The 23,218-nt window shown below is 44.3% G+C and overlaps 2 protein-coding genes across 9 annotated transcripts; both read right to left on the reverse strand.

Moving 5' to 3' along the window:
• Positions 1-48: 48 nt before the first annotated feature.
• slc7a7 (solute carrier family 7 member 7) lies at positions 49-13,496 on the reverse strand. Of its 4 annotated transcripts, XM_055060203.1 has the most exons (11): positions 13,182-13,496; positions 12,388-12,530; positions 10,294-10,911; positions 4,628-4,753; positions 4,343-4,487; positions 2,743-2,866; positions 2,558-2,661; positions 2,382-2,478; positions 1,628-1,777; positions 1,369-1,552; positions 49-658 (listed from the first exon to the last, which is right to left on the reverse strand). In XM_055060203.1, the coding sequence occupies exons 3-11, from the start codon at positions 10,784-10,786 to the stop codon at positions 588-590; spliced, it is 1,494 nt and encodes a 497-aa protein (XP_054916178.1). In that variant the 5' UTR covers positions 10,787-10,911; positions 12,388-12,530; positions 13,182-13,496; the 3' UTR covers positions 49-587. The 4 variants fall into 4 exon arrangements, with proteins under 4 accessions (XP_054916178.1, XP_054916179.1, XP_054916181.1 ...); XM_055060204.1 differs by lacking the exon at positions 12,388-12,530; XM_055060206.1 differs by lacking the exon at positions 13,182-13,496 and having other exon boundaries at positions 12,484-12,543.
• Positions 13,497-15,931: 2,435 nt separating this feature from the next.
• si:ch211-212k18.5 (sal-like protein 2) lies at positions 15,932-22,452 on the reverse strand. Of its 5 annotated transcripts, none has more exons than XM_055060339.1 (5): positions 22,123-22,452; positions 19,734-20,522; positions 17,182-19,658; positions 16,942-17,086; positions 15,932-16,194 (listed from the first exon to the last, which is right to left on the reverse strand). In XM_055060339.1, the coding sequence occupies exons 1-5, from the start codon at positions 22,193-22,195 to the stop codon at positions 16,049-16,051; spliced, it is 3,630 nt and encodes a 1,209-aa protein (XP_054916314.1). In that variant the 5' UTR covers positions 22,196-22,452; the 3' UTR covers positions 15,932-16,048. The 5 variants fall into 5 exon arrangements, with proteins under 5 accessions (XP_054916314.1, XP_054916312.1, XP_054916309.1 ...); XM_055060337.1 differs by lacking the exon at positions 22,123-22,452 and adding exons at positions 20,619-20,694; positions 20,788-20,887 and having other exon boundaries at positions 17,182-20,522; XM_055060334.1 differs by having other exon boundaries at positions 17,182-20,522.
• Between the last annotated feature and the right edge of the window lie 766 nt (positions 22,453-23,218).

Raw genomic sequence — 23,218 nt, forward strand, 5'->3', positions numbered from 1 at the left:
ATTGTGCTCACAAACAAATCTCTGCTTATTACAGACAACCCTGAGTCGTTTGAAGTTTTAGTCATTTTTATTATAAATAGATTTTTCCAGCTGAACGTGATCAAACTCTACAATTTTTCTGTAAAAATAGCCCTTAACAGACTTTATAGCTGACAATATAAAACATTTTCACAAACATAAAGTCACACACTTTATTTAGTTTCTCTTCCTTCTGTGTGCAAATAACATTGAGGCTGTTTGTACGCTCAGCAGTGCTTTCGGTTTCAAAAGTCCTAACTTAAAAAAACAATTTCATCAATCATTTCTAGCCTTTAAGTAAAATCAAACATTTCAATGATTTCACACAAAATACTTGGTTTAGTTTAATGTTTCGTCACTGAGATGCTCAGATCTTCTGGAGTTCATGTCAATGTTCTTCCTGAAGTTGCTCCAGCCACCGCGACAAACGAATTCCCAATAACTCAGAGATGGCTGACGAGGCAGAGCGCTGCGTCCAGCTCCGGCCCAGATGTTCGTCCTGCGGGGTCTTTCAGCAACCAGCGTCAGAGTTCAGACTCCTTCTGTCAGGGTGTGGAAAGCGAGCGTCTCTACTCTGATTTGTCGTCCATCTCGGTCAGAACCGAGTAGCACACTTTCTGAATCAGGATGCCACACTTAGCTGAAAGAAACGGACAAGAGGAAGATTTCCATGGGGGATGGTTTGGTCAGTAAAATAATTTAAATGGACTACAGATATGGCTGACAATAAAATGATCCATTCAGATCATTTGACCAAAGTGGGGAACTACTGTGTATAAGTTTGATAAATGTGGCACATTAAATTCGGGGAGTTAGGAAAACTAACACCACACATCAACTTGAACACACCATCCTGAGTAAAACATGGTGATGGCAGCAGCGTGATATAGATTATTCAACAACCTGGAGTTTAAAGAAAGATGGATACATGGCAATCCAAGAGGAAATCGTGGTTGAGACTGAAAGTGAATTGTGTCTGTGACAAATTTTCACCTTCCACTTGATCTGATCAGTGTTCTGGTCCTCAAGGCTCACTGTCCTACATGCTTTAGAGGTTTCCCTGCTTTAATGTGCCTGATTCAACAAATGCCTGTTAATCAGTCGGCAATTGAAATCAGCTGGACTGAAGCAAGGAAATACCGAGGCTGAATATCTGTTTGGTTGAGCTGGAGTTCTAGAAAATAAAACTTTACCAAAAAACCTGCATAAATAAATGCTTGAGGTAATAAAATGTCTCCATTTGGACCCCAACAGACTCACCAAAAAGACTGCAACCAATTCACGACAAAAACCTCCTTCCATTTATGATTGAATTGTTCTTAATTCGAGGGACTCCTGGGTTTGCCTTACCGATGAAGCTGCGCAGCCACAGCGGCCTCTTGGTGGCCGGAGTGTAGCAGCAGAGGAAGTAGACAGGAACTCCTGACAGGGCGATGCCAATGCCGATCAGAGAGTTGATGGTGTCGCTGTAGAGGGGCACCACCACCAGGAAGATGGTGAGGAGGCAGAAAATGATGGGGTAGATCAGGCTGAGCTGTGAGAGGGAAAGACGAGAGATGAAGACTCGAGTCTTTAAACTGAAACTACACCTGGCCTGGCACTGATCTACCTTCAGCGGTCTCTCTCTGTCGGGTTGCTTCCAGCGAAGGTAGAGCTGCCCTAAGATAGACAAGCCAACGAAGAACCAGTAGCTGAAACTGTAGTAGTTGATCAGCCTGAAGACGTCTTCCACGCACAGGTAGATAAGAGCCATGAAGCCCTGAGAAAGGGAAAAATAAAACCCAGTTACATCAGGAAACTGGTGATAAGCAGATGCACTGATCTGATATGAATATCTGTATCTGCCCTGATATTGAAAACAATTCTAGGCCTGATCCATGAGGGCAGATCTACTCAGTATAGTTCTATGCTTTGTGCTCTGACCAATGTCATGCTTTACTATATTTATAATGCCTAATTGCTCTTTCTGAACTATTTGAAAGAAGGTTTGTTGCCGTTTATATATAGAAGTTGTTTTTGTCTGTTTTAGTTTCTTTATAATCTAATTTGCATCGGCTGTTATACACCTAAGTTGTGTCGTTTTTATATATTTGACCAAACTTGTGAAGCTATTGGTGTATTCAAGTGGGCTGTACTGGTGCAACGTTATCAAATACATTTGGATTTCAGAACATTCATGTGTTTAAAAAAAAACAACAACAAAAAAACTATGTTTTAAACCAATTCAACACTGTTTTTCTGCATTGCATGGTCAAAGCTCAGATATCAAATATTGATATTGGTATTTGAAGTGAAAAAAGTGGATCGGTGCACCCCCAGTGATAAAGTTAAGATTCGGTTAAAAGTTCTTGTAGATGACTGACATTGAAGAGGAGGGCAGGAATGGGAGTGTAGCGATGGACATGGATCATGCACAGGAAGTCAGGCAGGTGTCCCTCTCTGGAGCCCACGAAGAACAACCTAATCATGAAAGGAAACAGAAAGCGGGTTTGTCCGGGTTTGCTTCATGACTGAGGTTCTGTCGCTCCGAGCGCCTCACCTGGAGGCCGCCACGATGGAGGCGTTCAGCCCGCCAAAGCAGGAGAGAGCCACCGCTAGAGGAATGGTCCAGTTCATCACGCCAAACACCTGATCTGCAAAGGTCTGCAGCGCAACAACAGCAGGTTTTACTGCTGTTGTTCCGTCTCAAAGGTCAAGACTTACCAAAAACATCCAGGAACTCACCACGGCGACGGCGTCGCTGTCTAAGATGGCGTTGATGGGGAGGACGGTGTAGTACGCCACGTTGGTCAGGATGTAGATCACTGTCACGATGGGCATGGAGATGGCGATGGCCAGGGGAAGATTCCTGCAGTTCGCGGAGACGACCAGCAGGGGGAAGCAAAGCAGAAGAGATGCACAACAAGTTCAGCTCAGAGAGGGAGAGAGAGGAACTGAGATGAGGACGTTTGACACCTAATCTGCCTGGGAACCCTGAGAGTCTGGAGATCGAGACGTAATCAGGCTGGCCTTTGTTCGAATTAAAGCAACGACTCTCTGGTAATAGGTTTCTTTGAATTTGATTTGAAAGCCTTGCTCTTCTTCACAGATGTCAAACAAGACAGAGGAAACGATATAGTCCAAGTAGCATCAGTGCAGAACAAAGCACTGAGAACGAGGCACTAAAATCAATGCAATTAGGATCTTATCAGAGAAACAGAGGCAAAAAAGATTTGTTAAAGGTTTCGTATCAGCAGGTATTGATTTGAATTTTTATTCAAATTTTTAAATTAGATTTACTGACTATATGTGACTTTCTTTATTCAGTCAATCATTTTAAAATGTGATGATTTAGACAAAGAAGTCAACTCTTCCCGAGTTCATGCAGCCTTAATTCATGTCAAATGAGCCACCAGCACGACTTGCAGCACAACTCTGTGAAAAGCTCCACGGCTAAAAGCTTTTTCATGCCATTAAGAAACTCAATTAATCTGACTGAGAACAGTTTGACTGCTAATCAGAATTTTAAGCTGAAATTTTCGTTTTGATACAGCTGAAAGTTGATTATTAATCTGAGGGTTTTAATTATTTATTGAAGATATTGTTTTTCTTCCAGGGTTAAAAAACAAAACAAGCATAACTGCAGTGACTGTAAAAAGAATAACAACAGTAGCTGTAAAACTTGATATTTACTGTGGGCTTCTATCATTTACACGTTACATAACACATATATAAAAACACTCCCCTGCTGAAATTATATTTTCTGGTTAACAGTCGCCCTGAGATGAAAGAAATTGATCAGGATGTTCAGGAAAAACCAAAGAACCACAAAAGCTCTAGTCTATGATAAACTGTTGGAACAGCAGTGTGATTCTCTACAGTTAAATATTATCATAGTGTGGCGAGTAGGAAAGAAACTGAAATCTGCACCAACTGTCAGGCACGGCAGTGGTAGCATCATGCTTTGGTGTGATTTTGCTGCAACAGCAACTGGTGCATTGCACAGCATGACCAACTAGGAGGACAAACTCAACATTCCCGATTCCCACCTCAAACAATCAGCTTGTTTGAGGTATTATTTGGTTTTTCCAGCAGGAAATGACTTGAAATATCATCAAAACCTGTTTTGACATGGATAAGATCCTGACCTAAACTTGATTTAATCAATTATGTTTATTAGGGTGAGTCCAATGTTATCTAGACTGACTCTGGTAGTTCTGTCAGGAGGAGGAGTCGACACTTCTGTCAAAGCTGATTGTTATTCGTACGATAAACTATTTGGGGTTCTACTAATCTAATAAAGGACCTGCGCAGCCCTGTAGGCCGTTTTCCCTGGCCTGCCCACCTCTCTGGGTTTTTGATCTCCTCTGTGACGAAGTTGAGCGTGTCCCATCCGGAGTAGGAGAACAGAGCGGAGTACAGAGCCAGAGCGATGTGTCCTGGGTCCTGAGAGGAGCCATCAAACATACCGTCAAAGTTCTGGGTGTAACCTGGGAAATTAAAATATGTTTTTTTTAAAAAAACACTTTGAGTAATTATTAAGCTGGTTTTAATGAGAAAACAGCAGAATATTCTGCCAATCATCTAATCATTGACGCTTATTGTCAGCTCGGCGACTCGCTCAGCTGACCTTGTCCGATCTTCACCAGGCCGGTGATGATGACAGCGATGAGGGCGATGACCTTGGCGTAGGTGAAGAAGTCCTGCACCCTGGTGCCCCACTTCACGTAGGCGCAGTTCACGAAGGTCAGCAGACCTGTGAGGGAAGCCGGCAAACAGTCAGTCAGAGAGGAGAGTCCGCGGAGACTCGTGGTCTGTAAACTCCAGCGTGTGCCAGCATGTTTCCGTGTGGCTGATCTAAGGAAACGCTGCTGCTGACTCAAGCGGAGCGGCCTGTTGTTTGTCAGGCGAGGAAACAGCTGAGAGCAGCACATACAGGCGGACGCTCACACACAGAGACACACACACACACACAGACACACACGCAGGTACAGCTCCTCGGATTCAGGACCTTAAACGTTCTCACGTTCTGTCACAAACCTCAGTGGATTCAGCTGGGATTTAAAGGGTAGAACTGATGCAGCGTTTTAACTTTTGGTCCATATGAGAGAAACATCTGAAAAGTGCGGCTTGAATTTTAATTTACAAGACGAGTTTGAATCGAAGGCATCTGCGAAACTCAAGATTAATATTTTTGTACATATTGTTAACTGGATGTAGAGCTGGACTTTGACTGGACCACCAATAAATGTACATGCTTTGATCTAAACAAATCTTCCGGAGCTCTCGCTCTATTTTCGGCTGTTTCTGCCCAAGTCGTAAGTCTTTTTGTAGCTTCTAGTAGTTAAACGTCTGGCATTATATATATTCTCGTTAACTCTACCCAGCTTCCTAGTCACAGCAGAAAAAAAAAAAGCATTTCCATTGCATAATGCTGCCACCGCTATGCATCACCCTGGGATTTCTCTGTTCAGAACGAAACTGTCCTCCAAGGATAATGAATGAGTCACACACAGAACAGAAAGTTTCCTTTTGCTAACATCTGACCAAAGCCTCTTTGTCACACTTTAGCTACTTCCCCAACTTGGTTTGAGCCAAACTGAAAACTAAATTCAGCTTTCTTCGAACATCAGCTTTCTTCCATTAAACCCAGATTTGTGGATGCCACAGATATTTCCTCTCATTTTATTTTGATGAGCATGTTTTTGCTCGGACCGCCGTCGTGCCAAACTCCTCAACTTTTTGCACTTAATGAATTCAACATTCTCTTTTTGCGAGACGTGGATGCCGTTTCATTAATGTTCCCTAACAAAACGTCTAAGGCTTGCAGAGTTAAACACGACTCTGTTTGTAATTCACGTTACAGTGCGTTGAATATTGAATAACATGACAAAATGTGACAAGACTCAAAGGGGTTGGATACTGTTGCAAAGGCAGGTTTCAAAAGGTTGGGAGGAAGATTTGTAATCCCAAACTGACCTCACGAGTTTACACTTCAGCCCAGTATTTAAATTTGTAACTATTTACGCTCCTATCAAACCAGCGATGGAAGAAATTGATTTCAGCTGCTCTCCTTAGACATGCTGTCTTCCTTCACCTTGAGCAGCATCACAATGTTTGTCTTCTTATCAGCAGCTAATCCATAAAGACAGAAACTTGAAGATCTCCACATAGTTGTACTTTTTTTTTTGCAAATGTCCTTTTTTATGACATTCCCTCTTCAGAGGGAGTGTTGGTTGTTGTGCAAGTTTTGTGAATGCTGATAGAATAAGTCTCCCTCCAAAGCAGCTGACAGAGCGGGTTGAGTCTTAGCGTTTTCACTTATCACGCTACAGCGCTTGCGTAAAATGTTTTTAGAAGAGTCTGAGACATCGTTTAATTACTGTGTCTCTAGTTTAACAAACTTATTGGGGAAAATGTCGTCGTCTTTTAAACACTTAAACACAGATCACAACAGGCCTGAGATCAACAGGAAGGCTATTCAAAGACAAAAATAAAAAAACAAGCATCGCATATTTGTGAGTTGCTTTTAAGTGTATGCTTAAAAGTCAGAATCCCGAAAACACTGTAGAGTTATATTTTGAAAGAAGCTCCAAAACAATCAAATATAAACTACATAAAATGAACATAAGTAAAATATTTTTTCTTCAGTTTGATTAAAATGCTTAAAAAGGTTTAGAATAAATAAATATTTAACTTTCCAGACACGTGATGCAGGACTGCAACTAAAGATTACTTCAATAATCAAAAATTCAGTCCATTATCCTGATGATTAATCGATTAATCTAAAAACGTTTTGGCTTATTATACAGATTTTTCTTAAGCTTTTATTATACAATATTAGAAACAGATTAATAATTCAAATAAACAATTATTTCAAAAAAATACAACATAGCATTCATCTAGTCAATGCTAAATCGGGCTGATCTGGACATTATTTTTTGGATCAACTAATTAATAATTCTGGATGCCAAAAGCAACTTAATATGAGTCTGTTTTGTAACGTAATTTGAATCAGGTGAAGCTAAAACAACTTGAGAAGTTCTGGATGGAGCATCTTTGCAGACAGTTTTTATTTGATCTTAAATGTAAAATGTTCTTGTAAATATTTGGCTTGATGTCTGATCTGACTGTGTTGCTCTTTCAGCAAATGTCCTTGTTTTGAGCCTGTGTACTCTAGTTAATGAAATCATTTAATTAGTTCAATAATCGATTCATCACGATTGATTGCTTCAGTCCTAATGTGATGCCAACTTTGCCTTTAACATTAAAAGATTCAAGCGTTTGCCGGCTCTCGGTGCCGCAGGCCCTGACGTCAGGCCTCTGTCTGATATGAAAAGACCTTCAGATTATTGGACTCAGGTGATTCGGTTCGCAGCAAGCAGAAGCCACAGAAAACGATTCAAGGCCAGGAGAGGGGGAGTCGCGTGGCGGTGGACGGAGGAGCTTCCCACAGGTATCCAAGGAGACGGGTGAAACTGAGATACGAACAGAAAGCAACTCTATAAAAGGCATCAAAACATTCTCCCTCCGCTCAGAGACTCTGCTCTCACTTGCTCATGTTTCTCTGCAACCCCTCCTCACATGTTAATCACACAGATCCACTCATATGAAAGCTTAGAGAACTAATGTCGGTCAGGAGATTTTAGTTTTTGCAAAAGAGTTTTTGTTTGGAGCATTTTGAAGTTGCGTTTCGAGGCTGGGCTTCTCTTCTGTTAGACGACTGCTGAATGTGAAGGAAGGATTTTGGTTTTTTAGGATGTACTTTTGTTTTGGAAATGCCAGCCTGTAACTGCTTTTTGCTTGTATAAGTTCATTGTTCTTTGTTTTAACACAAATCTTTGTATCTGAGAGTTTTTGTTTGGTAAGTGTCCTGCAATTTATAATGCAAGTTTCTGCTTCCCAGGTAATTACTAAAGAGCATTTGCTGGGGTTTTACAGTGACTTAGTTTAACCCCTGTGGGTTAAAGTAAATCACTTTACTGTCTCTCTGCAGTTTTCTGACTGCAGAGAGACAGTCAGAAAACTCTTAAATAATTAGATATAAAGATCACTTTATATCTAATTGTAATGTGATCTTTATAATAAGAAACCCTTTGAGGCCTCTCGTCACTTTAAATCCAAGCTGCTGCTGGCCATGAACCTCCACTTCAACGTTTACACTGAAGTTTACTCTTAAAAATGCGCAATTATACAACCGTACATCTATGAAAAGTAGAAGCAGAACTTTCTGGGGAACTAACAAGAATGCTCATTGGTTTCTGGATTGCAAACCAGAACTTTTCAAAATCAAAAAACAAAACTTTTTTTTTTCCAGCAGCCATTGTACGGCAGGTACAACGGTAAAACCAGCTGACCAAACATGCTGGAGCTCAGAGTGGGCTGCTAGGTGACAAGCAACCTACACTGATGGGTTACTTGCCTACCTAGCAACCCTCGCTGGGGTTGCACTTCACAATTGGCTGGTTTTTGAAATGCCTTATTTTCCAGACACCAAAAAAAAAACATCAACTTATTGACTTGGTGGGTGTTTTTGAAACACTTGGGATGTTTTTAGAAACAGTTGAGACCTAAATGGAAATATGGCCGCCCTTTAATGGTACTTGACCAAATTCCTCACAGTCTTACTTCTTTACCCAGTTTCAATAGTTTCAGCAATCTCCTTAGATGTGTCGTTTTTTTTTTTTTTTTTTGTTATTTTTTGCATGGCTTCAGTTTATCATCTTTTCTATGGTGAAAGTATTTGTCTTCCAACATGACTGTTTAAAAAAAGAGAAACAATTAACGGAATCAGTTAGGGTTAAATATAATTTGCTGCCAGCAGAAACAGTAATTATCCAATGGGATGATTACCTCATGTATTTGCTTAGTTAAATCCCGGTAAAGAACTTTCTGAACCCAGTCGCAAAAGGAAAAACAATATGCTTTAGGCTAACTGGAGAAGACTGAATAGATTTCATCTATCTGATTTAAAGTATCTAAATTTAGCAAGTTGAAAACATAAATTACTCATCATCAATAGATCCAGATTATATTGTTTGTAAAAGATAGTCTGGAGTTAAATTAAAGCTGAGAATCATCTGTTTTACAGCAGATTAAGTTGCCTTTGACAGAACGAGTTGATGTAGCTGATCTAGATAACCCACAATCAGCTGCATAAATCAAAATTATTTCCACCTAAAATGTGACATAAATCCTGCACAAGTCAACTGAAAAATAAACAAAGATATCTGTAGCGTTAAGCCAATCCTTAACTGAAGCAATCATTAATAAACATTTATGTAGCTGCGTCTAAATACAGGTTGGCTTCAGTGTCGTCCAGCTGAACTTTTTCCATCAACCAGAGTTATTGTGTGTTGGGGGTCTAAGCTTAAGAAGGCTGAATTTAATTTAAATGAACCAATAAGTTTAATTTGAAAGAAAATGCTGGCTTTACAACTGTTTTTGTTTTTCCAGTTGAATTCTACCAGATATATGTCACACTAAAAGTGTTTTTAAATGGACTTTTTATTACAGGCTGATCATAAAACCTGGCATTTGATCAGGGGTGTGAATACTTTGAGGATGACCAGCGTTGATTTTGTTGTTTTCAGTGGAACCAACAGGAAGTGGGTTTTTATGGTTTGCCGTTGTGCTGAGCTGTCAGCTGCCTGTTAGCCTCTCAGGTCAGAGTCTCCCTGCAGAGAGGACTTTACCTCGCCGCTATCTGCTCCGCCTTTAAGTGCTGCTTATCGCTGAATGCAGCGCGCGCGCACGTGTGTGTGTCTCGGTGCTCACATTTGAAGTGCGTGTTTGTTAATGCATTCCTTCCAGGCAAGAAGGAGTAATTCTGACCGCTATCGCGCACAACGTGAGCGCATGTTATCTTGAATCCAACATCTTATCTGTGAGGCCATGTTTTAATAGACATTATTAAAACATGGAGGTGAGCAGTCTGATGAGTTACTGATTGTTTTATTAACTGTTTTGCTCTAGTTACCTGAACTAACATCTATTAGGAACCTTGCAGTGTTTCTGACTCAGTAGAAAAGGCCCACCTGTGAACGTGGTTTTTAAATTTCTTAAATTGAGTAAAGTAACTTTTCCCCTTGTTGGTCACTCCTGACTGAGGTTTCAGGGCGGCTCAGTTCCCTTTTCTTCTGAGCTCAGCAATTAATTCTGCTCCAGACTTGCTGACTGCAGCCATGGTGTCACCATCTTTCACTTCTCCACTCCCTAAAGCTCACATGATTTCTCTCCGATGTGCAACCACAGCGATAAAATCCACATTTTATTCTCCCACTTGTGTCCACTTACATATACAAGCGGCAGCCAGGAACCGGTTGGCCACGTACGGCGCGATACAGGTGGGGAAGATGGGCTGCACCATGTAGTTGGAGAACGTGATGGCGATCACGGCCTGGCTGGTCGGCTCGATGATCAGCAGGGACGTCCACAGACGGATGAAGGCCAGGAACCCACCGAAGGCCTCCAGGATGTAGGCGTAGGAGGCCCCCGATTTGGTGATGGTGGTCCCCAGCTCGGCGTAGCACAGGGCCCCAAAGATGGAGAAGATCCCACCGATGGTCCACACCACCAGGGAGAGGCCGTAGGAGGCGCTGTGGATGAGGACGCCCTTGGGCGACACGAAGATCCCCGAGCCGATCATGTTCCCCACGATGAGGCAGACCCCGTTCAGGAGGGAGATCTCCTTCTTCAGCTTCATGGACTCCTCGGCGTTCTCGGATTTAGCAGACGTTGGGCCCCCGTTGGTCCCTTCCTCCATGGGAGATGGGATGTAGGTCGCCATTGTTCAAGGTCAAGTTAGCAGTTTCTTAGGTTGGTTTTGGAGAGCCAGAGGTAACCTTTTTGGCCCAAAAATGGGGTTGAAGATGAAATTACTCCCTTTGGTTATCTTCGTTTATCTTCCGCCATCTGCGCAGGAAACACACAAGAAGGTATCAGTGAGACTGCGACCACGGAAACTGATTCCCGGCAACAAAAACACCCAACAAACTCTAAAACCTCACAAAGGCCAGCCAACTAAAAACATATTTCCCACACCCGGGACGCCAAAAGCAGAACAAACACACATGAAAACATATTACACCACCGCTGTGGACACTGCTGGATTGGAGAGCAGTTTTGTGGATTGGAGAGCCATTAGGGGCCCACCGCAAATGGCCTTTTAAGGTTGAGTGTATTTACAGAGAGCTGGGGAGGGGAAGCAAACACGCTCCTCGTTGGTGACCAAAAGCTGAGGAAGGAAAACTGACCGAGACGCACGTTTGAGCCTCAGAGCTGCCCACGCACTGAGAGTATCAGCACAGGGGATACAGGTCACATGACTTCCAAAGTTCATCATCCTCAGCAGGCAAAGTCTGATGATGATAATGATGATGAGGCAGACATCGCAAGAAGCAAATCCTCTCACATTTCTGATTGGGTAATCAGCTCTCAGATGTAGCTAATCACTTGACCTCCAACAAGTGATTAGCCTTATAAGTTTGATTGGTGAAAGGAGTGAAAGAATTAGGGTAAATGCATTTGCATTCAGCCTCAGCGCGACCAGCATGATGAACTCTTTGGCCTGGAAAACGAACACTTCGCTGTACCCAGAAAACACCATCCCCACTGTGAGACACGGTGGAGGCAGCGTTATCCTGTGGTGATGTTTTTCTTCTGTGGGGACACAGAAGCTCTTCAAAGCTCCTTGGCAAATGGATGAAGATAAAAATAGGGCAACGCTGAAAGAAATTTTGTTAGAAGCTGCACAGATTTGAATCTGGAGCTTCCAGCAGGTCGGTGACCCTCTAACACACAACAAGAGCAACAAGGGAACAGCTTTCATCAGATCATATCCATGTGGTACAATGGTTCAGTCAGCATAGGCCTAAATCCCACTGGGAATCTGTGGCAACACTTGAAAATAGTCATTTACAGATGCTCTTCATTCAATTGTTCGTTCAGCTTAAGACGTTTTGCAGAGAATAATAGGCAAAAATGTAGGTATTTACATTTGCAGAGCTGGGATGAGACATATAACGACATGCTGTTCTACAAAGTGTTGACACAGACTCAGATCAGGTTTCATTACAAGTTTGGAAAACATCTTTTTCCTTCCACTTCACAATCAAGTGCTTTTGCTGGTCTGTCTCATGAAATCCCATTAAAATACATTCAAGTTTGCAGCTACAATGTGATCAAATCTGGAAACATTCAACACTTTCGTAGGGTGCTTCATGTCTGGAATTTAATTACTTCTTATGCACATTTTAGCCTTTATTTCCTCTTGGTGAAAAGAAAAAAGGCTAAAAAGGATTAAAAAAAAAAAAAGAGTTCCTCAAACAGACAGATTAAGATTTAAGGATTCACTCAAATACAATAAACACAAAATAAGGGTAATCTGACCTGATTTGAGCAATGACGGGATACTTTACTCCACACCAGAAACTGAAAAGCAGCTGAGAGAGAATCTCAGAAGGAGAGGGTAAAAGCCTTGGATACCTGGAGGGAGCAGCAGACCAGCAGCACGTGGCTTCATGAGGGAGTCTCTGCGAAGAAGGACATGTGCCAAAGACACAGAGAGCTGAGGCTCTCACAGAAACAGAGAGCAAGGTCCAAAAGCTGCTGATAAGTACGCGAAGGTTACATCCTGGAGCCAGAATAATTCCTCTCCACTCAACCAGACACCAGCAAATCAAAACCAAAGCACACTGACATGTTATCACCCATGCATCAATCCATTCATTCAGTTTTCTAATACCCTTGTCCCTGGTGGGGTAAGGAGGGGTGCTGGTGCTTATCTCCAGCTAACAGAGGCAGGGCACACCCTGGACAGGTCACCAGTCTGTTGCAGTGATGTTACTATTATCCCTTTATTTCCTACATGGCAGCTCAGCTGTGACAGATGGACCTGAGGCAGCAGCACAACACCTGGCTATCCCAGTCCAACAAATCTGCACATCTCAAGTCTTTCGCCTTGAAAAGCAACGCGAATCCAAACCCAATCCCTATAACTCTTAGCAACACATGCAGAAACCAATCAAACATGTGTGCAGTGGCACCGCAAGTTAATAAATGATGGGCTAAATGGAGCCAGTGTTGTACTCTCACTGTCCTCTATCAGCTTCTCCCGTTTGGATCAATTTGGGGGGGAGGTCAAATATGTCAAATCACAGGCCGCTGTGTAGAGGAAGACTCACCTTGTGCCAGGAGGACCAGTCCTGCTGATGTCCTGGAGGCTGGGGGGTCAGCAGCCTGGCTCCAACAGAGGTGAAGTCCTGGTTCTGTTCAGTAATGGGAGCCAGCTTGAGATATCATTGTTCCTCCTCGGTGCTACAGTCAATAATAAGCCCCCCGCCCCCCTCTCATCCCCTCCTCCTCCTCTCTTTCTGCCTTTGTGCTGCTTTGTGCTGCTTTGTGCTGCTGTTTCCTCTTGTTTTGACTCTGCTCACAGCCGCTCCTCTCCTCTGCCCTGCTCATGATGCACTTGTGGCTTTTATTTGCACTTCTGCTTTTCTGACGCGCGAGCAGGAGGAAGACTGAGACGCTGCGTCTTCTCGTCAGTGAGTTTCGGTCGGGCGTCAAAAAGGCCTGCGACGAGATCAGTACTGATTAATGACAAGCGTTTTGATTCAAGTCGATCAGGAAACTTATTATTGACGAAAAGCCGTGCGACGTCCTGCGTCACGTGAACGACTGATACACCCAGTCCCGTTAATAATGACGTCCTGAGATTTAAAACTAACAAACATTAAAAAAAAAAAAAAAAAGATTTAAGAAACTGTTGTTTTAAAGCAGACATCTTATAAATGACTTTAGAGAGATAATGGCCCTAATATCAGCTATAATTATGCTAAATACTGGACAGTAGGCCCATACCTGAATACAAGCCTAGAAATATATATAGTTTAATCTGGGTTCATAAAAATAACACAGTTCAAAAGTCACGTTTTTTTCACCCACTGAACAAAACAGTGAGTTTTATGACGTAGCCAAAGTGGCGTCATGTTTTACTCAAACTTTTCCCTGTTACAGCAGCGAGACCAAAATAGTTGCTGTGCTATGGCGCCCTCTGGTGGCTGCAAAGTGAAGCCGAATAACTTGGATGCTGCGTCGAGGTCATCAAGTCTTCAACTCCAGACCTGCAGTTTTTAGATGTGCCACAAGCACAAAACGCTGGAATGAAATGGCTTAATTACTTTCTCTTTGTGTAGATCAGTTCTCCAGAGCCTTAATGACCTAATTATTCTGTTCAGGTGTGGTGCAGCAGAGGCTCATCTAAAGGTTGCAGGACACCGGCCCTCAAGGACTGGAGTTTGAGACCCCTGGTCTAGGTGTTTTGTAGATACAGAATATTTATTTTATTTTCTAACACAGCATGGTGTTCGCTGCCTTTAGCTTATATGGCTAATAACAGCTCATTTTTGTTGTTGGATGTTAGTGGTTTTGAATCCAAACATAGAGAATGGCTATGTTGGGTTTGACGTTATTCTCCAAAACTTCAGAGGGAAATAGAAAACAGGAAAAATCTTCCTGGGGCATGACTTCAGTTAATGCTGGGAGTTTGCCAATATTTTCCAACTTCACTCTTGAGAACCTTTGAAGCAAAAATCAAGACTCAAATAGACGAAAACATGAGCTGAAGCAGTTCCTCTTTGGTGATAATGTGTTCACAATAGTATGCAGTAGGACTAAGTGACAGAAATTTTGCTGCGACATCTGCAGCTCCATTTTTTTCCTCAATAAATAAGAGCACCCGCCCTCTTCCTTACCTGTAACTGATCTGAGGATGTGCTCATGTCTCGCTTGAATGGCAGCTTTAATCACTGTAATCAAATCCAATGAAGAGATAGCAGCCACTTTGTCTTCTCAATTGGGGTTGATTCGTCTTTAAAGGGCTCTAGATGTGTCCTTAAAGACCTTTAATAAGTTTTATTTATGGCTGGTGATTAATGCGTGTGGATGAGTCAGGTAACCTGTGATCAAAGCTGGGACACCAGAGGGCCTTCGTGGTCACCTTCTCTGGGATTCTCAAACCGCCGACTTTCTCACTCTTTGCCGTTTGATTGAGACACGTCTCTTGTCACTCATGAACGCATGTGGACAAACTTCTCACACATGGCTCCTTTCACAGCTTTTGTCCTCCTCTCTGCTCTCGGCCATTCCTTCCCCCTGGTTACTGGTCGTCATGGTTTCTGGATCCCCTACAGGCTCAAAAAAGGGAAGAAGAAGAAGAAAGAAAAAAAAAAGCCACTACGGAGGGGGTTGGCGGATTAAAGGCGGCCATTTTGGGGACAGCTGGACCAGGTTGGTCCCTGTTGCCCCCTGTCCCGTTTCCAGTCACTTTTTTTTTTTTTTTTTTTTTTGATGGGGGAGCGGGGGAGGCATTGTGAGAGGATTAGAGCTTCCTGTGTGTCAGCTCATTACATGGGGTGGGGAAGGAGGGGATGAGAGGGTGAATGCAGAGAGCGATGGAGGGAAATGAAAGAGAAAATGAAAGAGACTGCGTATGAAAGAGAGAATGACACGGGGAGCGGGAGGGAGGGAGGTGGCTGCCTCTCCAGCTGCACCCTCAATAACACTCATACAGGCTCTGATTATTCTTTTCACACACACACACATACACACAGTGCTGGGGAACTGAAACATATTATAAGACATTGAGGGCTTAAAAGACAGAATTAGGAGACAGCCAGCCCAGCTCCTCAAACAAAGGAGACCCCCTCAACCAGCCTCCCTCCTCCAATCCCGACACACAGAGAACTGGAACAAACAAGAGAAAACTGACCAACAGGGTGCATACAGGCTCACCGAGAACAAGAGTCATGCAGCCAGAATGCTTAAACAGATAAACGAATTCACAGAGACAGAGGCTTACACAGGAACATACACACACACACACACACAAAAAGCAACAAACCAGTCTCCACTTCATATTGCCATTGTTTTATTTACTTTTTTTTTTTTTAACATCACATGGGAAGCGTGGGAACACATTCTGTCATTGCTACAAGAAACAGAGAAGGGGATTTGGGGGGCAGCAGGGAGAAGGCAACGCATACAAATACTAAACTGAGCAAAGCAGAGAATCCAGTGAGTGCATGCGATTCGCGAAGCAGTGAAGCACCCTCAAGTGCGCTGAGAGAGAGCAGCGGATCGGGTGGAGGGGAGCAGGAAGAGGATGGGGGCTCGTCCTTGCTGGAGGTTTCGGAACTGCAGATAGCACCACAAAAAAATAAAAAATAAAGAGAGAACAAAACGGGGAAGACATTCACCATCATCAGAAAGGTTTTACTGTAACCACCCGGAGTTGATAATACAATCATCATAGTTACAGTCATTGCAGGGGTGAGTTTGTTCAGCAGATGTTTCGGCAGCGTGGGACACAGTGCAACTCACAGTGCAACTCAGTACATAAGAAAACACTCATTAAGCAGCATTGAAACAAACGAAAGAAAACAGTAGCGATAAAAAAAAAAAGGCAACCGCAGTTTTTATGTACAGTTCAGTGGCCATTTTAAACATGGCCTGTTTTGGTATGAAATTTCTGGACACTCCTTTTAAAAACAAACAAAAAAAGAAAAAAATCAAAGTACACTTCTTGTAGGAAAGATATGATACAGTTCATGCTAAAATGTGTCAGCAAAGTACAAGTGGACAATGCGTTGAAGGGCGTAGGATAAGGCCTCACTGTGGTCTTTGAAGTACAAAAATAGACAGCAGAAATACTACATTCAACTTTTTTTTTTTGTCATAGTACTAAAAATAAACTATACCTATTTTTTTTTTTCAAATACTAATTATGAGTTAGAATTACAGACTCTACAAAACAATTCTCATTCTATTAAAAATACATTCCCTTTGTCAGGATCTACTGAAACACATCCTATGTTGTAGTGTCCAAGGTGAAAGTGGTCACATCAGAGCCACCACTGGTTGGGAGCAGATCTGTGCTGTCACCTTTCTCAGGGGCCAGTCCCTGCTTTTCCTCCTGCTGTGTGGAGATTTTATTTGAAGTACCGCGCTCCTCTGAAGGGTCACTTTCATTGGTTTGAGCCTTGCTAGGGGTAGTCGTCAACACTCCAGGATGCGTTTTCATGTGACCCTGTTGATGAGAAGAAACACAACAACGAGTTACCAATAGGTTTGAATGTGTTACTTTAAAGACATTTTAGCAAATGTTTATTTGTTTGACTTTACCTTAAGTCCACTTCGGCTGGCATACGCCTTTCCACAGTGGGAGCAGCTGTAGGGCTTGTCGGGTCGAGCAGGTTGGGCATGTGGTGTTGATGCCCCTGCAGGAGTCTCTGGGTTATCCGGCAGCTTTTTTAGGGCAGCTGAATCCTCCTTCACTGGTGCTTCTTTACCCGGTTCTGGCTCAGACATGGAAAGAGACTCTCTGGATGAGGTAGCGTCGCTTTTCCCTTTACCACTGGAAGTGTTTCTCCCTCGCAGCTCCTGTTTAACACCACTACCCGTCTCCTCTGCCTCTAGGGTAGCCCCAGGGCTGGTGGGCGGAGAAAGTGAAGGTACAGGATCCGCAGATGGGGCGTCTGCAGTATGACTGGGACTCTGTGTATGCTCATTTGGGGAATGTTGTACATCACTGCTAACTAGTCTAGTTGTGGTATGATCAACACCAGGCTTTGAAACACAAAGGGAGAGAGGAGTATCATCAGAAACAGATTCTACCTTGTCTACAACTGAATGAGAGCTAGGTAAGGGTGCTTTGAAAGGACTGGCAGAACCCAGATCAGTCTGGGTTTTCTCCTCTGTGGGGCTTTCAGCTGAGGCAATTACTGCAAGCTGCAGAGTTTTATCAGCTCCTGCTGAGGGGGGATTACAGCTTAAAGGTGGACTAACACTTGGAATTGAACGCTCAGATTCCTCATTCTTGACAGAATCTGAATCAGTGGCTTTGGACTGCTTAAAACTGGATCCTGAGCTGAGAGCATCCACTGGGGACTTGGACCCTGTTGTTAAGGCAAGTGGAAGGATTTGCACTTTTGATAGGGAGCTAATAGGCTCGCCGTGACTGTCTTTAAAGGTAGCGCCTTCTGCTTCTGCTCCATCGTCAGGAGGAATCTCCTCATCAGGTGGTATTTGCCCTCCAAGGTGCAAACGAATGTGGTGTTGTAGAACTAAGGCATTAGTGAACTTGCGAGGACAGAGTGGGCAAGAATTCAGGGCACGAGCATTTGGGGGCCTGGCACGATGAGTGGCCAGGTGTGCCCTAAGGCTGCCCTTTGTGGAGAAAGAACGGCCGCAAAGCTTACAAGGAAAGGGGCGCTCTCCCAGATGTGTGGCCTGGTGCAACCGAAGAGCTCTGGGGCAGCTGAGAACACGCATACACACTCCACACTGATTAGCAACTGGGGCTGTGGGCAGGGCTGAAGTGATAGTTGTAGGACCTGAACCGGAGACTCCCTGACCAGTCACTGCAGCACTGACGCTAGGGCTCAGTCCGAGAGCAGCCAACATCTCTCTGCGATAGGCACTTGAGGTGGTAGTCAGGTCACGTACATTTGTGTCACCATTAACATCAGCAGAGGTTTGTGAGGAGGTGGAAGGAGAGGAGGCAGAAAGGCAGGAGGAGGCGCCGCCTTGTGGCTGCTTTTCTAGCTTCTGCACCAGCCGCTGCAACTTGGAAGTGTCTGAGGTCTGGGTGGAGGTGGTGGGAGAGGAGGAGGACGAGGGGGAAGAGGTGGGCGGTTTTGGGAAAGGAGGGAATGGGAATGGTAGCTGATGAGATAAGGAGAGGTGGGAAGTGGATGGGTGACCTGGAGGCCTGAGAAGTGCAAGGTGGTGGGGGGATGCACCTCCTGGAAAAAGTATCTTGGGGAGGTGGGCAAGTTGGGAGTATGGGGAAGTTGTGTGAAGAGCAGAGTGAGGAGGAGTGTTTTCATCAAATCGTTGTTGTTTAGCTCCTTTATACTGACTAGAAGTCGAAGAGGAAGATGGAGATGAAGAAGGGAGAGCAGTGCTAGATGTGCTAGAAACAGCTACTGATGCTCTGTTTAACTGTAACAGTGAATGGGCTGTGGACAGAAGAGCCATGTCCACTGAGGGAGGCAGAGGTAGAGAGGAAGGTGAGGGCCTAGTCGAACCACCAGACAGTAATCCTAAAGCCATGCTCTCTGTTATACTGGGAACACTTCCTTTCACTCCGTTATATGCTTCGTCATCATCAACTCGCCGTTTTCTTCTCCTTTGAACTGAACCCGGGGCTGATCCACCCTGTGTTTGCTCTGACAGCGCAGGGGGTAGCAGCGAAAGGGACAGCTCTGGGTTCTGCTCTCTGTGTCTCAGGAAATGGGCCTTGAGGTTTCCTCTGGTTGTAAAACGGCTCAGGCACACCGGACACTGATAGGGCCTTTCACCTGTATGTGACCTCAGATGAATCTGGAGGGAGGAATCACTGCTCAAGACTTTCCCACAGAACCTGCAGACATGTTGAGGCCGTCCTGACGAGGAGGCAGAGATAAGAGATGAGCTTGACTGAATGTCCTGTGAGTGGCTGGTCGTGGGAAGGGAAGGAGTCTGGAAACTGATGTTATTGCTGTGACCAAACGAAGAGGTGTTGGATGATTTCTCATGGAGGTAGCGTGGTGACAGGCCCAGGGACAAGGACAGAGGGTGCAGGGAGGCAACAGATGAATTGATGCTGGAAGAAATAGCTAAGGAAGAGGATGATGAAAATGAGCTAGAAGTTGAGGAGGATTGGGGTCTATCTCCATTGATTAGTGAAGTACCTGATTTGGAGATGGCTGGCGGAGGAAAGAGGGAAGAAGGAAGTCCACTCAACAGGGATGAAGCTGTGGATACTGGAGTATTGGTTGAAGGATGTGTAGGTGATGAAGATGCTGTTCCAGTGGACTTCTGGTTGCAGTCTGCACCGCTAGCTTGTGCATTATCATGGCCAAAGACGGCTCCTCCGAGCCTGAGGACGTGCCGACAGATCTCTTCTGTGATCTGCATCTGGTGAATTTGTCGCTGCTGCAGGACTCGCAGTTCTTCTAAAAGCACCGCCAGGGTTGGGGGCACCTGGATCTGCCCCTGCTCCCCTGATGAGGTGGAAGACTGCTGCTGGCCTGGACTGGAGCTGTCTGGTTGAGGTTGCTGGGAGGAGGAGGAAGAAGAAGACGAGGAAGAGGTAGTAGTGGCGGCAGAGCTGCCCATTGGGGGAGAGGTCATGATGGAGAGAGTGTTAACTTGGTGGTTCAGGCTGTGGCCACCAGAGGATTGATCCAGGGGAGGAGGTGAGTGTGCCTGGGAAGACAACGAAGGGTGAGGAAAGTCAGGGGAGAGGGAGGAGTGGGTGTTGGGGAGGGAGGTGGTAAAGGGAGCAATGTGACTGGGCCAGTGGGGAGGAGGTGAGCTCTCACTGGGCAAGGAAGGCGCGTGGAGCCCTCCAGGAGACGGGCGAGTGGCCAGGGGCGGCTGGCAGTCTTGCAGTGAGGTGGGGGAGGAGGAGGAAGAACCTGACGAAGTTAGGTCAGATCCCAGAGATGTGGATGGTGACTTTAAGCTCAGGTGGTCATCTGAAGATCGATTAGAAAGAAACAACACTTATTAAAAACCAGAAAATGGGGAAAAAGGAACAACCGTGTAAAACTCTGTTCCAAATATCAACTCACGTATCCAGTCACGTTCCATGACTGTTTATCTCAGCGACTTTAGTTATTGTTTACAAAATGTAGTTTGCAAACTTGCCTACACACCACAAGATGCAGTTTCAGCTTCAAAAGAAAACGCTCGCCTGGAAATGACCTCCAACAAGCAAATAAACAAGTGGAAGAAACTCACAGTCCGCCGGTCTTTGAAATGTCTTGTCTCAATCTGTGCTCCCTGGAGCAAAACTCTTCAAACATCTTGTGCACACAAAAAAAGCTCACACACCACCTTGTTGCTATGGCAGCACATTTTAAAGGACAATGGACATCACCTAGACAACCCATAACCCCTCTTAACCCAGCCCCCCTCCCTGCGGCAGTTACGTCTTTCATCTCCTCATTCACCCTCCCCCCTTACGTCACAGTGGAGGTCGAGGGTCAGGCCATGCTAAGGGTTCTGGGTACTGTCCACATGCTCTGATTGGTCAACTAATCTGACCTCTGCCGCCCCGGGGTCAAATTCTTTCAGAATCTTGAGCACAGAGTGAGAAAGAGTAAAAAGGAAGAAAAAAAAAAGAAGGGGGAGGGTAACAACAAAGGAGAGACAAACTAACTACTCCCTCCTGGAGAGGTATAGTGATGGAATGAAAGACTGTACCTCGCAGAAATTCCCTCCTCGCTATTTAGAAACAAACCTGCACCTGCAGGAAACCTATCACAAAACTATAAAACTGAACTTGCACTTCTGATTTCGAAAATGTTTTATCTGCAAAGCATTGTGCGCGCACGCTGCGTGAGGGACGTCCTAAATTAACTTGGCAATAAAGCGTGAAACCTTTTCTTATCCATCTCAACCCCCCCCCCCCCCCCCCCAGCTGTGCAGAAGTATACAGTCAATAGAGCAGGGAAAGAAAAGGGGAGGGGAGGAGGCATTGTGAGGGTTGAAAATGGGAAAAGAGGGGTGCATGAGGAAGAAAAGTATGGATGGATTGCAAAGACTGAAGACAATTCAGGAGTGGAAGATTAATCTTTACCTCAAAAAAAAAAAAAAAAGAAAGAAAGAAAAAAGCACTGCCTTCCCTTCCCCCTGACCACGCAGGTTATTGTGAGTGCTTCATGCTAATAAAAGAGCTCCAGCAGTCAGCCTGAAGCAGCCTGTTAGTTTCCTAAAGGATGGGCAGCTCCTGAAAATGACCACAGATGTATGTCGGCTAATCCTGCTCCATTCACTTCACAGAGAGGAAATTTGTAATCATCCACCCAAGTGACTCTGGCTTCTTTTAGAGGGAACGGATGCACGAAACAATTAGATAGACAGCCTGCCTCATTTAAACCTAAGTCGCAGGTGAGAACTTTTCTCGGTCCATCAACTCAGATGCATTGTTTGTAATATGATCAACACCGGTGCGCGTCAGTTTCCCTCTAGTTTTGTTGCCATCTCTAAAGGAGAATTGCTCTTCCAGCTTCACTCTTTCTGAATTAAAACAACATTTGAACGACAAAACCAAGATAAAGGTTAGCCTCTCACCTTGCAGCAACTTCGGGCCCCCCGGATCTGAACTGACGAGTTGCTGGGGTCTCTTCTGTTTCCGGCGTGACATGATTCACGGCGAGTCAGACAGAGAGGGGGGCATCAGTCGCTCGAATGGCACCAGACGCTTTTTTTTCCCCCTTCTTCTTCTTCCCCCTTTTGCGCACTTGAACGAACTCCTGCGCGCATTCAATCTCCCAAACGAGCACAGTTGAAGTAAAACCTCAAAGGAGAAATCTCTGCAGCGCCGGATTTCATAGAAGAAAGTTAAAGACAACAACAACAAAAAAGAGTTGCTGTATGGAAATCCGCCTGGCCGCACCGTGTCATTTGGAGCTGCGGTGTGTGTGTGGCTGTTTTCTAAAATCCCTTCTCTCTCTCTCTCTTCAAAAAGAAAAAGAAAAAAAAAACTTGTCCAATTTGCGCCCCTCCTCTCCCACTGCTGCTCCGCTGCACGCACACACACACACACACACACACACACACACACACACACACACACACACACACACACACACACACACACACTGAACCACTCCTTGTTCTATGATATTTGCATTTCAATAGCGTGTAACTCACAACCTCCCTAGGTTCTCTCTTCCCTTCCCTCTCAGCTTCATTTATTTATTTATTATTGGATTTTTTTTCTATAAACTATAAATAAAAAGTGACAATAGGCGTTAAGGCTTCTGGACGTCCTTAAAGAAAAAAAAAAATCTTAAGAGGACATAAGTGCTGACTTTTTAACCAGGGGGGCGCTGTGATCACTCCATGATGGTGACGATCTAATATTTGATCAAACTATAAGTAAAGAGTGAAACGAATCTAACAGGTCCAAGTTTATTAAAGAAAGTGAATCTCGTTGTGAGCATGGCAGGTTTGCCTCATCACCTGATCTCTATAAAACTCTGCCTTGGCAGCGCCGTCAATATTCCTAACCTTTGGATTTCCATAGGGCCAATTATCAACAGCGGCGCTGTGCGCAAAGTGGGGCCATTCCACATCCACGTATGTAGTTCGTGTGTTATCAACGAGCTCATAATACAAACCCCCACCACCAACACCACTAACACAACCCCTTCAACAAAAAAAA

The sequence above is a fragment of the Poeciliopsis prolifica genome, unplaced genomic scaffold (assembly GCF_027474105.1).
Source record: "Poeciliopsis prolifica strain line A6 unplaced genomic scaffold, Auburn_PproV2 SCAFFOLD058, whole genome shotgun sequence".
NCBI lineage: Eukaryota > Metazoa > Chordata > Actinopteri > Cyprinodontiformes > Poeciliidae > Poeciliopsis > Poeciliopsis prolifica.

Coding starts and splice junctions, on each gene's coding strand:
- slc7a7 (XM_055060204.1), bottom strand. CDS start 10,786: ATGGCGACCTACATCCCATCTCCCATGGAGGAAGGGACCAACGGGGGC. Junction 2,867..4,342: donor GAGATCAAAAACCCAGAGAG/GTGGGCAGGCCA, acceptor CGCGAACTGCAG/GAATCTTCCCCTGGCCATCG. Junction 2,662..2,742: donor ACAGCGACGCCGTCGCCGTG/GTGAGTTCCTGG, acceptor GTTGCGCTGCAG/ACCTTTGCAGATCAGGTGTT.
- si:ch211-212k18.5 (XM_055060334.1), bottom strand. CDS start 22,195: ATGTCACGCCGGAAACAGAAGAGACCCCAGCAACTCGTCAGTTCAGAT. Junction 20,523..22,122: donor GGGCCCGAAGTTGCTGCAAG/GTGAGAGGCTAA, acceptor ATCGATCTTCAG/ATGACCACCTGAGCTTAAAG. Junction 17,087..17,181: donor CCAGCCGAAGTGGACTTAAG/GTAAAGTCAAAC, acceptor TCTCATCAACAG/GGTCACATGAAAACGCATCC.